At 41.6% G+C, this 16653-nt stretch overlaps 1 protein-coding gene across 1 annotated transcript in view; it reads left to right on the top strand.

Moving 5' to 3' along the window:
- The window catches only part of DIAPH3 (diaphanous related formin 3), a 492901-nt gene that overhangs the window by 25374 nt on the left and 450874 nt on the right, over nt 1-16653 (top strand). Inside the window, exons 3-4 of the mRNA XM_074982855.1 lie at nt 10038-10214; nt 13234-13338. Coding sequence (XP_074838956.1) covers nt 10038-10214; nt 13234-13338 — 282 coding nt within the window. The remainder of the gene's footprint in view (nt 1-10037; nt 10215-13233; nt 13339-16653) is intronic.

Genomic DNA, 16653 nt, shown 5'->3' with positions numbered 1-16653 from the left:
AGCTATTGCCTCTAATTCATGACACTCCTATCTAAGTTTTGACAGACACCTGCGGTGATGCCATAAGAAATAAGATTATCTTCTCTCTCTCCCCGTCTCTTCCATCTTTTTAAGAAGCCATGCTCAATGGAAATGCCATGTTAATCATTGCAGTAAATCTATTACTCCTACACTTACCTGGGGTTCTGAATAATTTTAATGGTTTATCTCGGCAGCAAATATTTTCCTCACAGATAGTCTTTTTAGGCCTTCTGACCTTCATAGAATTTTTCCTGAGAGCCCTTCTATTAGAGACCTGTTTATGACTACTCTAAGTATCATCCCACACTTAACTTGGGGGTTGGGAGGGATGAGAAATGAGTTCTGGTGACTTCTGGCTAGTTAGGGGTACTCAAAATCATTTTTGATTTGATGGGCCAGGAATGTACTGTAGTAGGTTGTCTGCAATCCCTTTAATTCTCAAGATGGTCAGTAAAACAAAATATGACACTGAGTTTTGTGTACAGTAGTTATGATACTTGATGATGGAACACACTGATTTAACTATATCAAGCTATGTCAGGCTTCGTCTGCACTGGCAATTTCTGTTGTGGACAAACTGCCTGTTGGTGGCAACTGTGAGTATTCACACTGCAGTGCAATTTTTGTCAGGAAAATTTCCATTTTTGTTGGAAAAAAAATTCTGGCTCTACAAGAGATGGTTTTCATTTCCCCTTTCTTTTGTTGAATGACGTTGACTATAGGCACCTTGAGGTGTTATATCGTTGATTCTGGCTTCCAGGAAGCGGCCCACAATTCCCACTAGTCAACAGTTGGAACTCTGCTGTTCTCTAGCCAGGTGATCAGCTACCTCCTCCTCTCCTTTGCAAGCCCTATAAAATTAGGTCCTACTTCCTAGTAGCTAGGTTTTCTGTGAGAGTTCATTGGAGTGCATGGTGGCTATCTGGTTGTTAGGGCTCTTGGGGCATTTGATGCAATCAATGTGGTACGTAATACTGGGGTGACCTTACAAATCATGGTGCCCTATGCTGCTGAAGCTCCTGGACTATCCTACCCTCTTGGGCTGGCTCAGTGTGCAGTGGTCTCCTGCTATCTTCCCAAATGCCCATGTCTGGCTATTGCAACAAAGTGTATTGGGAGAGGAGTCTGTCCAATCTCAGCTGAGAGCGAAGTGCGGTTTCTACAGATGTATGGGCATGTTTTGTGTTTCTTCTGTGAAAATGAGTATGAATGGGACACATTGCAGTGCAGACTGACAATTAAAGAACTCAGACAAACATATAAGGCTCATGAAGTGAACAGATACTCCAGTGCTTCCTGGAAGACCTGCCCTTTCTATAAGGAGCTGGATGCTGTTCTTGGTGGTTAGCCCACCTTGAATGTCAAGAGCTTCATGGATACTTCAGTGGCCATGGAAGCAGTAAAAGGAGAATCTAACGTGGAAGGTGAAACCATAGATAGAGGTTGAGTTATATGAGGACCAGAGGGACAAGTGTGTCTGGGAGCCAGGAATTGTTCTCCATTTATAAGGGTCATAACTAGCCTGAGAAACCGCTTTCCTAGGACCCAGGAAGCTGGGGATGAAATGTAGGATAAGTGGCTATGGCATGTGAAGTGCTTCATTGATGGCATGGAAAAGTGCAAGTCTGGCTGTGTTTGAGCTGCAGAGCCCTGTGTTCCTAACCCCTATGGCCAATAAGCATGTTGATGCCATGATTTCAACGAAATCGTACAGAAAAGCTATCACAATTTTTGGAGAGGTATTTGTAGATTTTCTGTTTAAGATTCTGTGGCAGTGCTGCTTTGTCCCCTTCTCCATTGTAGGGCACTTGCTCGTACCATTCATTAATCACTTGGATAGGAATCAAAGTGAAACAATAGATGGACTGCATATATGGACTGGGGCAAAAGCTCCAAGCCCGTATAAGCTCTGCCCTGGTTTCCTTGTGTACCCTGAGCAGGGAAATGCCTGCTAGAATAACTGCCTGTGGGCAATTTTGGAATAATTAGAACTATGTACCTGTAAAGGAAGTTTTCTAGCCCAGGCTGAAATTTCATCTTTCAGTATGTACCACTGGCAGCCATCCTTACCTGCTCAGTCTCCACCCAAGATAACTGTTTTGATCAAGGTGCATTCCTTGCAAGGATCAGTCGAAAAGTGAGTGGAAATGTTGGAAAATGGGTTTGTAAGTGAAATGTTACAGTGTAGGACTTCATATTAACATATGCTTACTTGTGTATTGTGATAAACAGCTGAGACCTTGTCAGCTGTGCCAATGTGTTGGAGAGGTTGCAAAAGATAAGGGGGCACCCTGAAGGAAACTTGGACTACACGGTTCCCAAAGTGTTACATCAGCTAGTGCAGATATTGGAAACCACATTTGGAAAGGAAGCTGTTTAACCACAGGGACATCCAGGCCTTTGCCTGGTAGCCTATAGAATATGTGATCAGGATGACAGAGGAACAGATGGAGATTCTCAAGTGTTGGGTCAAACAGCAGAGTGACCCAGCACTGGTTATCTTCTCCCCTCTTCCCCCCCCAAGCAGCAGATTGAAAAATCTGTGTCCAGCAAGCCCTCCCTCTATTTCCTTCTTTCTTTCTGTCTCAAGGAGTCCTTATTTTCCCTTGTACTCCCCCTCCAAGCTTTGATTTATGATACCTCGACCTACACACATTTGTGAGTTGTCACCATTTACCAGCACCTCCCTTACTAGCTGTCAGGGGTGCTCTGTTGCATTTAATTGCACTGTTTCTGATTAATAAGGACACACTTCTATAGTGATTCATCACTTTTCTTCACTGTCCAACAGTTGCACTGGGAGATATTTATGCATAGTGCATTGTTCCCACTGTCAAAACGGATCAGGCAGGCATACTACATGTGTCTGACTAGCTCCTTGAGGCTTGATTTAATGGTGGAGGAGGACATGTGTAGTCTTGGTTTAAGAATAAGCTGAAGTTAAAGAAGCACATGTTACAACATGAGACAAAAGCCTGGGGTTGTACAAGAGAAGGATAAATGTCACAAAATATTCTCTGCTATGGAGATTGGCCAACATGAGTGTCATGGTATGTGGATCCCAGCTCTCTGCTATGTATAAACATTCTATGAACTGGCCATTAGATGAGAGAGATGTTATTGAACAGGAGGGTAACTTGTTTATGACTACAGGCTATATATTGTTATATTTTTTTTTAGCTGTAGCTTTATCTTTTCCAAATCCTTAAACATTTAAAAACTTGAATCTTTAAGTAAAGCTTTGTTGAACTTCAGTTCTTCTTGAAATACATCTAAATACCTTGTGCTAAGGGAAGTGCTGACTTGAGGTGTACTCCTTCCATGTAGTTCAGTATAAACTGCAAATGCACGCTCTGGACATGGTACCGAGGAGCGTATATTGTTAATCTGCAGTAGGGAGGAGTATGGTTTATGACAGCCTTGGGCAGTGTGTTTGCCGCCAGGTACCTTGGGATACGTATGCATAATTTTGGTAGTTCAGGGAGAGGCTTCCTTGGTCGGCATAGTCAAGACTCACTTACTTGGTAAGTAGGTAGCTGTGATTCACCGTGGAAGTGTCTCAGTCATAGATTCAGTATGTTAGTTATTTAAACTATTTCAATGGATAATCTTAATTATGGGTGCAAGATTCTCTTGACAGCTTCTAAATCGGATGCACAATTAGGCAGTGGACTCTTACAGTCATTATTCAGAGTTCTGACCCCACCGGAAGCAAAGAACTGCTTGCCTTGTGCCTACACTGGGATGTGTGTGCACAACTATATGAAGAAAAATTGTGAGTTGGTGTACAGGAACTGGTTAGAGCGGTTTTGTTGACATGGATCCCACACCCTGACCTCCATCTCCAGTTAATGTGGAATCCTTTACTATTGTGAAGGAACTACAATTGGGCTACCCCACCACTTTGTCTCCAGGGAGGGGCCTTGAGGATACCTGACTCCAAATGTTGCTGTTGGCAAAAAAAATCTGAGATAACATTCATGAGATGCGCGCGCACACACACACCTAGCCTGGTTTTCATGTGTGCAAAATCGCTCAAATTACGCTTAAGATGAGAAACCACTCTTTCTGTAATGCGTATATGCACACACAAAAGATGAATCGCCTGATGACCTTCAGTTCTTTGCATGCTGGTGTATACACAAAGTACTCAAGGTCATCAAGGGATGAATCTGTAATTCATGAGGTGGAACTCAGTGAAGCTGAAAATTACTTTTTTCTAATATGAACTGCAGTTGGTTAAACAGAGGTTTGTAGTCAGTAGAACTTAGTGCTCTCTTTTTGATTGGAGTATTTTTTATATCTACCAATGTGTAGTACCTGATAGGGTATGCATTTTAAATGCTTGTTGTAAAATGTTAATTCTTAAAGTTTGATTCTAATACCTGTTAGTCTGTTGCAACATACATTATACCCTCGAAATGCATGACATTGATTTGCGCTTGACTCGCATTAATATTAGTTAAACACAACTTGGAGCTGCTCTGCGGCTGTGTGCCTGCTAGACTCCCCCGGCTGGGGGAAGCCAGGCAGGCAGACAGCCATGCTGCTGTGGGGTGGGGGAAGCCAGGGAGAAGCGGCACCTGGCTCCCAGAGTGGCGGGGAGTGGTGGGGCTTGTAGGAGCTGTGGAGTGGAGTGGCTGTGTCCCCTGGGCTTGTAGGAGCTGGGAAAATGACCACCCCACCAGGGTTGGTCAGTCTCCAGGCTCCCACCAGTTGTGGGGAGACGGAACCAGGCTGCCGCTTGGTTCCTAGCTCTCTCCACCCCCCTCCCCACCAAGTCTAGCTCCCCTGCTCTGGCAGGACTTGGGAAACTCACCAGCCATGCGCTGGTCATTTTCCCAGCTCCTGCAAGCCCAGGGGAGCTGGGAACTGGGCTACTGGATGATTCCTGTCTCCCCCCACTTGACCAAAATTTGAGTTATGTGGGTGTTGTGAAGAATGCCACCCTGACGTAACTCAGGGGTCTACTGTACTAATAGCTGGGTCCATGAGAATTGTCAGAATTGTGTTCCATAATTGTGAAAACATGAAACAGAGACAGACTTCAGGTTTCCATTGGTCATTCTATGTGGTCTTAGTGCATCTTGATGATGATATTTTTGGAAGTATCAGAGAGGTTTCCGTGTTAGTCTGTAGCTTCGAGAACAACAAGAAGTCTTGTGGCATCTTACAGACTAACAGATATTTTGGAGCATAAGCTTTCATGGGCAAAGACTCGCTTCATCAGATGCATGAGTGAGGGGGTGGTTTCAGAGGGATGTTTAAAGAGTGGGGTCCCAGTAAGAGGGAGGGCCAGAGCTGACAAGGTCTATTCAGCAAGGTGGAAATTGAGGAGCAAATTAGCTGTGCTCCAAGTCCCTAAATAAGGGTGGAGGTGAGTGATGTGTTGAAGTGGGGAAAAAAGGAGGGCTACTTCTCGGTGATGACCCGCACCACTGAGATTGGTGTAGTTATAGCCGTGGCTTACACCACACTACTAACAGGAGAAATAGGATTACACCCAAAAGAAAGAGAAACACCCCTTGGGGTTTTTCTAACTCCCAGTAGTTATCTAAAACAGCCCACAGGTTGGTGGAATTCATTGGGTGTTATCTATCCCAATTTCTAACAGGTCTTTCTCCAAGAAGTGAGTTTCGAGTTTGAGGGATGGGACTACTTAAGGATTAATAGGAGAATGTGACGTACAGACACGAACAACACTCTGCTCTGTGGAACACGGAGGTTCAGCAGATCACGCTTCCCAGCTGAGGCAGCTTGCTTTCAGAACTTCCTGGTCGTTGGGTCAAAGCCCTTTCGGGGGTTCTGGGGCGTCTTTGCCTCAGCCTTGCACGTGGCCCTTACAGGGTCATGAAACTAAAACATAAACACATCAAACATATAGACAGACTTGTCACAGGACAGGATACAAACCGAGTTAATGAGAACGTTTGCTTACATAGTTAAGCAGATACAGGAATAAGACTCACCATTGCATCATGTTACTTGAGCTAGCTATACTACTAATACAAGTTTTCGCGGTACCGATTGGTATTCGTGCCCTACTCTATCTAACGCATGAGCAGACGAGAGAGGGGTGAAGGGTGATCAGGCCTTGTCACAGACAGCATTTGGTCTCTCCAGGATTTGGGAGTTTCTCCTTCTCCTTACGTTGTTGCTCCCTTTATGGTCCTGCCATTTGCTGGCTCCACCAGAGGCCTGACACATCACATCCTGGTTGCTTCTGCTTCTCTTCTCCTGCAGCCCCTCTTGGCCCTGCCCTCCCCATTTTACATAGCATTGCATCTTACTTATTTTTTCCTTTTAAGGTACGCAGCTGGTGCCTCTGGGCTGCTAGGTCAGAGGCCATGGGTCTTCCCTGTATAGGTTTTTCCTGTTTGTCAGTTTTAGACTGGGGGGATGAGGCTGCTGAAGCCATGTACTGCTGATAGTGCAGTCTGCAAGCAATTCAGTAAATTATGGTGCTACCTGGTTTAGACTTGCCCAATTCACTTGGTTCCTCAGTTCTTGCCCTGGGGTTAGTGTGTTAGCCCTTTTGTTCTGAGGCATATTTCTCTATAACATTTTAAAAGGGTCTCTGGACCCTGCCTCCATCCCATGTACCTCACCGCGTTGTTCAAGTGCCCATGCAGTTCACCCTAACGTGCCCGAGCATGGCCGTTCACTTAGGGGTCACTAGGTAATTTTGCAAAGAAATGGTCCAGTATCTCCAGTGCATCGTCAGTGATCTGCAACCCATCCTGAGCAATGATCTTTTACTCTCTCAGACCTTAAACAAATCCTCACCAGCCACTACAAGTCACAAACCAGGGACTCTAGGCCTGGAACCAGCCTCTGCAACAGTCCTTGCTGCCAACTCTGCTCACATATCTACACCAGTGACATCATCACAGGACCTAACACCAACTATGCCATCAGGGGCTCCTTTACCTGCACATCTACTAATATATTATATGCCATCATGTATCAGCAATGCCCCACTGCAATTGACATTGGCCAAGCTGGACAGTCTCTCCGTAAAAGAATAACTGGACATAAGTCAGACTTCAGGAGCGGTAATGTACAGAAGCCTATGGTGGAACACTTCAGTCTCCCTGGACGCTCAGTGGCAGATTTAAGGGTGACAGTTCTGAAACAAAAAAATTTCAAAAATCCAGTGGAGAGAGAAATCTCTGAGCTGCAATTTATTTGCAAATATGACTCCATTAACCATGGATTAAACAGAGACTGGGAGTGGCTTGCGGCTTACAACGGTAGTTTCTGTACTCTGGGTGCTAATAGCTGCCCATTAGACTCTGACAAAGGCTCACATCCCCTTGTCTGATCTGACTTGTTTTTCCTCTTTTGATAAGTACTGTTGATAGTGGGCCATTTCCACCTTGCTAAATAGACCTTATCAGCTCTGGCCCTCCCTCTTACTGGGACCCTACTCTTTAAAGACCCCTCTGAAACCACCCCCGCACTCATGCATCTGATGAAGTGGGTCTTTGCCCATGAAAGTTTATGCTCCAAAATATCTGTTAGTCTATAAGTTGCCACAAGACTTCTTGTTCTCGAATATTTTTGTAAGTTACACAGAGGCTGAGGAACATAACTCAGAGTGGCCGTGTCTACATTTACCCAAAATTTTGAAAGGACCATGCTAATGGTCAAATCAGAGAATACTAATGAGGCTCTGAAATGAGTATTCAGCGCCTCATTAGCATGTTGCTGGCGGCGGCGCTTCGAAAGTGGGGCGATTCAATCATGTGCAACTTGTCTACACGGGGCCTTTTTTGAAAGGACCCCGCAAACGTCAAAATCCCCTTATTCCTATCAACGCCTCATTAGTATTCTCTGATTTGGCCATTAGCATGGCCTTTTTGAAATTTTGGCCCTGTGTAGATGTAGCCAGTGTTTTTATAATTAGAGCCAGTTACTTTGTTTTTATGTAGTTTCACAAGCCACAAAAAGTATGGTCTGAAGGTTAGATTTAGTAAGGGTTAAGAAAATTAAGATATTTAGAATACTGTTTTTAAAGGGAATAGTAAACTAAGGGAAGGTGACTGCTATCTGGTTAGGGACAAATTGTATTATATCCTAGCCAAATCAGCTCAAGGGCTGAATTAGGCAGAAGTACTTCATGAGTGTGTGTTTTTTTTTTTGATCCTTCTTGATAGTGTGTCCAGTCTTGAAGACTCAGGCAAACCTGTGACTGAAACCAGTTTTGAATTTATGGGTTTGTTAGTTTTATTCTTCTTGTGTACTGCCTACTCTGAAGTGTTGGATGTGTCAACTGTAGGGAAAACCTGCCAAATTATGGGAGTAGCGAGTGGAAAATTAAGAATGAAGTGAAGTGTTTGTCATAGTGTTGAACATTCTGGTGGTGGTACATGATATGACATGGTCATAGAGCTCGAGGGGGAAAAGAATTAGAAAGGAACTTTGAAATCACTTAATTACAAAACAAAACCAGGTAAATATTATTGTTAACTTTTTGCATGTTAGTAAAGGCTACTTATTATGTAGCAAGTACAGAGAAGCAAATTTACTAAGTTGCTTTCATAGAGAATAGCTTAGCATTTTTAGAATGGCAGCATTTAATACAGTGAAGGACCATAACAGGCTTAACTTGTTAAAAATGTCAGCTTCTTATCACTAACACTTCTAGAACACCAAAGTCATATTTGTTATAAATTGTAACTTCCTTCAGAAGAAGCAAATAAGTCTCTCTTTTTTAAAAAAATAACACAGTTTTTGAAAAACTTTTTTGCAGCTGTTCTTTAATTACTCAGCTGTTAGTAATAGTAACTAGATTAGAGTTACATGACAGACAAACTGAGGACAACTGTAAAGATTCCATGAAAGAAATTCCAGAAGTAATTATATAAAATAAGAATGTCAACAGGAAACGTTGAATTTCATTATGGAAACAAAACTTTTGTCCCCCCCATTTTTTTTTCCCACTCTATAAAAGCAGATTTGGAAAAATCAGTTTGTAGAGTGTAAAACTAGATCTTACTACATTGGTGTCTGATAGGAATCCCAAGCTCACCATACTTGTGGTTGTCGTCTTTCCATATTCAGCACAGTTTCATAGCACAGAATCATAGAATACTAGGACTGGAAGGGACCCCGAGAGGCAATCGAGTCCAGCCCCCTGCCCTAACGGCAGAACCAAGTACTGTCTAAACCATTCCTGATAGACGTTTATCTAACCTGTTCTTAAATATCTCCAACAATGGAGATTCCACAGCCTCCCTTGGCAATTTATTCCATTGTTTGACGGCCCTGAGAGTTCGGAACTTTTTCCTAATGTCCAACCTAAACCTCCCTTGCTGCAGCTTAAGTCCATTGCCTCTTGTTCTGTTCTACAAAACTTAATTAAATTAATATAAGAATATTGGTAGCCAAATGAATGCCCCTCTCCCCCCTGGGACAAGACACCCCCAGCCTCCCTGTTCTAATTCAATGCTGGTGATTCACCACATCTGGTGGAGCCACTGCTGGGGCCACTGCCACCACTCGCTTTTGCCACCAACAGGTGGTATGTGTGTGTGGAGTGGGAGGACAGCACTCCCCAGGTGTGGCTCCCAGGAGGACCCACATTTAAAGGCTCTGAGCTGCTGGTTGGCCACCCCGTCTTATGAGTTAGACATGCATGCATTTGCTACAACACAGTGTCCTATTCCCCACATGTGGCAAGTAGTGAATGCATTGGACATCGCAGTCCTGCTAAATAAAGAGATGGCGGAGGATGTCAGCTCTTCACCTTGCATTATCACCCTTTGTGTATTTGTTTGTTGTATTCTGTGTAGTAAAGTATGCGTTGTATTGGAGCAGCTGACTTTTTTAATGTCTAGAGATGAGTATCATAGTATATATTCATAAAAATATTTAAAGTCAAACTGCAAAGGCTAGCTGTTGGCTAAACATGAGACAGTTAATTGTTTAAAAAGGTGTGTATGAAAGTATTTATTGTTTGACTATAGTATGAACAACAGTAGGTAATACATGTTCATTTTTCTTTTCTGCAGTTGGATAGATTTGCTAGTATAAGGATTCCGGGCAGTAGAAAAGAAAGACCTCCTTTACTGCAGCTGAAACAATCTCATACGTCTACTGATTGGTCATCACTTCCTACAGATATGGTTGAGTTCATCCCCAAACCCTTGTCAGAGCAAGAAATCCTAGCACTTTTTGAAAAAATGATGGTAAGAATCTCTTCTCAAAGCTTAATACTTACTGGTGAACTTTATATTTTTGTATTCACAGAATTAGGTTGCAGGTAAGATCTATCGACTTGAAACTCATTATCAATCTATGAATGAGTCTTTTTTTGTCTCTAATTGTGGAATCTTAGTCCTATGCTCGTTTTATCAAAGACCTGGAAGAAGACACAAAATCCTAACTTCACAAGTCTCAGATTACACAAAGCTTTGGAATGTAGTTGATTACAAAGACTAAGGCTCACTTTTATAGTGAAATCTGGGTCACTTGTAAACCATGTACAAACAAACAGGACTCTCATCTGATTTTCACCCCTTTGAGTACATCCTATCCTAAATCCATGGTGGTAGCTGCTGTTTGATATAGATAGCTGGGATCTCCAAAATGAACAAAAGACCAGGACCTGAAAGGACTGTCTGTTGGAAGGAAAAACTATTCTTCAACTGGCTTGCAAATGTTTACTGCTAAATACAGTCTCTTAAATTAGGATTATATATTAAGTTGTATTGGAAAAACTTGCTCAGAACCACAGTACTGAGATCCCAGGTTGTGGCTTGTTCTTTTTTTGCAGATAGTGGTGACTGTTTCAGATGCTGCAGAGACCTCTAGGGCCTCAGCAGTTGTCATACACAGGGTTTAGTTAGTCTTCAGTGATACAGTTCACAACTGTCGGAAGGTTGTGATTTGCTCAACTCCAGTACAGAGCTAGATCAGCACTCCACAAAACATGTGAGCAGCTCTTTGACCTGTGGGCTCTAAGTGCCACAGATAATGAGAAAACAAACTACATGTCAGACTTTATTCAGAAAGCTGTCTCCTTCCTTTTAATTCCCTCAGCATAGGCCCTTGTAATAACAAAGAGAAAAGAGGTTCTAGCAAAGGCAGCCATAGAGGGTTGGTTGTGTATCTCTATCGTGGGAAGTGGAAACTTTATAGAAAAGTTTGATTGTCATGGTGCATGATCAGCTGAGCTGGATCAGTGACCAAAAGGGTAGTGGGGTCTTTAGGGCCGTGTCTACACGTGCCCCAAACTTCGAAATGGCCATGCAAATGGCCATTTCGAAGTAGGCGGGGTCCTTTCGAAAAGGAGCCCCGTTGGGCCGCGCGGCGCGGCGGCAACAAGCGTCAATTTTGAAGCGCCACTGCCGCCCGCATGCTAATGAAGCGCTGAATATGCATTTCCGCGCTTCATTAGTAAACTTCGAAATGGCCATTTGCATGGCCATTTCGAAGTTTGGGGCACGTGTAGACGTAGCCCTGATGTGTAAATGGGAATATGGAATAGAAGTACAAAGGCTATGTTATCCCTGTTTTTCACACTGGTGTAACTGTTGTTGGAATCCTGCGTTCACAATGCTTGAGTCACAAGAATTGGTAAAAGACTGTAAAACATGCCTTACAGTGAGAGATGAAAAGAATTCAATCTATTAAGTTGACAAATGGAAGGCTATTGGAGACTTTGATTGGTTAGTGGCTTTCCATAAGTTTGCTTTAGAGTAAATTAAATTTGTCTTGAAATTAACCTAATTTTTGTTCTTTTTTTTAAAAAAAAGTGAAGATGAAGCCAAAACTGTAATGTGTAACTCTGTTATATATGTTGTTTTTAAAAAACTTTGTAAGCCACCTCAAATATTTTAAATAGAGATGTAGGTAAAAGTATTTTAAATCACTCAATAAATAATGCTCCCCGTTGTGTGGTGTTGGGACTTGAATCTTCAGCACTGTGCAGCCCTTCTGCCGCTTGTTACAACACTAAGAGGGCTATTAGTCCTCCATGAGAGAGACACGTAAGCTCCCCTTTGGCACACAAAACTCTAGCTAACAGAAGCTTTGCTGAATCAAATCTGTCAAAGTAACAATAAGTAGATTAATAAAAGCTAAAACAAAAGGTGTTTTATTCTGGAACGGGGAAAGTGCCAGAGACTCCAGTAAGTGTAGTATAGGCTTGGTGATTTTATAAGTAAGACACTTAGGTATTAAAGCATAAAGTCATCAGATAATATGGGATGGAGAGAGGCTGCCTTTCAGGTAGGCAAATAAGTCACCTTCATAGATCAATTAAATACCTTCAGACTAGATGCACAAACTCTTAGGTAGATAGTGCAGATTCTGGGGTACTAGCATAGTGAGCTCCTAGCAGGAGATGATGATATACGCTGGTTTCAATTTTCAAAAGATTTTAAAACATATCTGGTGGAGTGCAGTAATCTGATCTCAGGGTGACAGGTGTTAAACACTAGGTCTGCATCCAAAAACAGGCTGAAATATTCTGGACAGAGGCAGATGTGGGGTAGGGGTGCGAAATCCTACTGTGTGATCATTGAACTTCACAAAAGAAATGTTTGCAATTTGCGCCTCTAATTACAAGTATAGCTAAAGGCAGTAACACTAGCTCTACAAAAGTGCAAAGATAATTTTTTTGCCCTAATCTTGCATATGTTTTCCAAAATGACTAGTATTGCAGTCTTGATTTTTGCTGTGGTACTCTTGAAAGAGCCTTGTTGTTATAGGCAGAGGAGGAGGAGGTGGTATGTGTATTTAATCTGAAATATGGGGGTTCAATGTTGGGGTATGTCCATTTTGCCTAAATTACTGCCATGAGGTTAATACGAAACTACTGCACGGCTAGTGCTGCTGCACTACATGACTAAGGTTGTTCTCTGTGGTGATGCTGGAATTGTGTGATAGTATGGGTAAAACTGACACATTTTCCTTTAAAACTAAAGGAAACTTGTGTGGTTTTTTTTTTTAATTTGACTTTATATATTACTTTCTCCTTTTTGACTGTTGCTCGGTTTTAAATTGCCTAAGGGGATGTTTTGTGTTTGATTCCTCATTTTCCTCTTTGTTAATACTTCTGCTTTTTTATGTAGGTCTCTCCTCCACAATTTGACACTTACCATGTTCATCTAAACCTGTTGAGCAAAGTGCAGGCTCTTGTTAAGATCCTTACTGTCAGACACATAGATGGGTAACCCATTTTTTTTCATCTTTTCCCCATAGGAAGATATGAATTTAAATGAAGACAGAAAAACACCATTGCGAGAAAAGGACTTCAGTACCAAAAAAGAAATGGTGATGCAATATATTAGTACTGCTTCGAAGACTGTAAGTGTGTGTCACTTTTTCTGGAATACACCAAAAATATGCCTATGAAAAGTGTTTTTTTTTATGTGCTTACTACTTTTTGTGTATGTTTGGAGGTATGGTAATGCATAATTGAGCTATTTAATTTTTTGGGCTAGTTTTAGTCCTTAGATGCAAATGTCCATCTAATGAGCAAGATTTTTTTTTTTTTAACACTTTTCGATAACAGTCTGTGTATGTTGGGAGCAGTTGATATGGAAAGGTAAACATATAACTGAGTTGGGGAGCCGACAGACATTCTGGGCTACTGGGTAAGGTAGGGGATGTCCTGGGTCTGCATTCCTGGGAGGGACGAGGCCTTGACCTGTCCAGAGTGCACCATGTAGTGCTCTGGTGGTGATTTAAAGGGGCAGGGGCTTCAGGGGCTACGGTTGAGTAGCGATGACACTGAGAGCCCCAGCACTGGGCAGTGGCCTCCAATTGTCTCACCCAATTCCCCCCCATCAGTAGAGAATGAACTGAATTGGGACAGATAACTTTGCAAGATTTGAAGCTTAAATTTAATGTTATTTTGCTGTACTATTTTAAAATAACTTTGTTTTTACTGGATCGATGATGTGTCTTTAACACTTGACTCTAATGCTCTATTATGTATTGCTGCAAATAATTTCAGTGTGTGTAATGTTATTTAGGAACACAGAAGGTGCATACTAGACTGAACCATTGTCCATCTCACCCAGTAGTCTGTATCTGATAGTGGTCATAGACACAGAATATGTCTAGTTTTTATTTTGAATCCTACTTAGTTCTTGATCGTGGCAGTATTGAGGCCATGAGTTCCACAGACTACTTTTACATGCTGGGGGTGGAGTGGGGGAGTTCCATATCATTTTTAAATTTGCTACTCTTCCTTTTTATTTTATGACCTTTACTTTCAAATTGAAAGGGTGTATAGCCCAGATTTGTGTTTTCAATAATGTTAAATTTGTGTACTTTTTTGATGTTACTACTTGATGTAAATAGTTTATTTTCACAGCAACTATTTTTCGTAGTACAGTAATTGTTATTGGTTTCTCCTTGTCTCCACCCAGCATTTCTATTGTATGCTTTTATGTATCATTTTGAGTGTTTTCTATTCCCTTTCTTATGCACCCAAGTATGTAGTTAGCTTTTTGACCACCACTACACAGCAACCAAGTAGAGGTTTTCACTGAGGTTTACAGTTTTTCTTCCAAGCTGTTGGAACCTATTAAGGGCTATGACTATTTGAAACAATATCCACAAAAAGGAATTATTTTATGTTTGTAAAATTTCATGTGCCATAGTTGCCCAAGTTGATATAACAAACCTAATTCCTGTATTAGATTAAGCCCAAGATCTCAAAATCAAGTACAGGGAGAACTTCTGTAGTTGGGCATAACCAGGCCATGTCCGGTGCAGAAACAGAGAATTTGCTGAACCATGGCAGGTCAATATTGTCTAGAAGCATTGCCAACACTTCCGCTGCTTACTGGGTTCTTAGAAGACATTTAGGGATAAGTTAGAGCTAAATAACAGCACAGAACACTGAGAGCCTGAGAACAAATTTTATGGGACTACAGGAAACTGGGCCACAGCAGTGATAATTGATTATCTAAAATCATGCTAGACCACGGATGTTGGTGGATCAAAGAGTGCCAAATTAGAGAGAGTGAGCCTGCAAATGGTTCCTGATTGTAGAAAAGTCATTTGTGTTGAATCCAGTTTGGAACAGTTCCATGTTTTGATTTTTTTTTTTTTTTTTTTTGACATAAACTATGCTTATTGAATATTTTTGGGTACTCTAATTTAGCAACTCAAGATGAATGAAATAGTAATTCCTTGACACTGTTCATTACCAGCAGCCCTCAAATAAAGTAAATAGTTTTGTTCCTGGACAACTTTTGTATGGTCCTAATTGGTCAATAGCTTGAAATATTGAAACCTGTTTTGGGCATCATGGCTCTGAAATGTTGCAATTGCTGTGTGTATACTCGTCCACTGAGTTACAAGTTAACTCTCTGTGCTCAGCTCACAGAAGATGAGTCTGTTGCAGCCTCCAGTTTAGTTCAAGTAGTAGAGAGTTGTGTATTTAGTTTGGGAGGGGCCTGCTTCAGTCAATATTGTGTTAGGCAAGAAGGCATTCATCAAATGTAGGTTAAAACTGATTTCCTCCTTGATGGGAAAAGCTCAGCACAGAAAGCGCAGTAATTTCGGTAACCAAATAAGGAACCATTCCGTTATTCATTGTAATATGAAGTTTTAAAGTAGTACCACTTAGATGTGAATTTGTACATGACCTGAACAGACATGGCTTGGGAAATCCTGTAGGTTTTTTTTTTTCTTTTAAATTCCTGTCTAGATCAGGGTCCCATCTTTGTTGCACACCATGAGCACTTGGAACACTACCTGTCAATGCAGTGTTTCCCGAAAGCTCTTTTGTAAATGAATCGCCCACCCCTGTTCTGCTATTGCTTGGGGTGATATGAGCTTGTATATTAATCCATAGTGTATTGTACCAAAGAAGTTTTTCTGGCTTTTGTTATGAATACAGACTAAATTAACATATAGAAGCCCAAATGATGGACTGTGGTTCCTTTGGGCTAATAACTGTGTAAGCACATAATATAAAGATGGTTCCTGTCTCAAAGGGCTACTAAAATGTGTTCTGATGTTGTCGAGTTAATGTTACCATAAGAATAAATTTGGTATTACTGTAGAACTGTGATGCAAGAACCTCTTAAATACCAGCTAACAAGAGATTGCAGCAAACAACATACTGAATTGTGACACTGGGTCCCCAGCAGTGGCATTGTCAGATGAATCACATGATCATGTTGAAAATTGTCATAATTACTTTTGCTTTCCTGTGAATACATCAAAATGCCTCATAAAAATAAATACAGAACCTCTCTGACAAAGATCGCACTATGAAGGATCCCCTAGTTCTTTTACAAACCTCTCTCACTTCAGGCCTCGCAAACTCATTAAACCAAACACCTATCTTACGGGATATTCGTCCATAAAGAGTAACGTGAGATATTTACAGAGAGGTCCTAACTTAAGATTTGTGTTCAGTGTGAGTTGTAGGTTTGGGTTAATATTTGAATAGTCAGATACTGAAAGTATGTTTTATACTTCCAATAGAAATTAGTCATCTGAAGGTCAGCAAGACATTACACCCCACTTGGGCACAGGGAAGGATTGTCACCCCACTCCATTTGGTCATTGAGGCATTGCTAGGGTCAATTGTTGAGCTTTTTACAATAATAAGACTTTGCCTCTGATGGTTTCCCATTCAGTGGCAATCAATCAAAG

The sequence above is a fragment of the Carettochelys insculpta genome, chromosome 1 (assembly GCF_033958435.1).
Source record: "Carettochelys insculpta isolate YL-2023 chromosome 1, ASM3395843v1, whole genome shotgun sequence".
In the NCBI taxonomy this organism is placed as follows: Eukaryota; Metazoa; Chordata; order Testudines; family Carettochelyidae; genus Carettochelys; species Carettochelys insculpta.
This window is presented reverse-complemented; position numbering and strand designations above follow the sequence as displayed.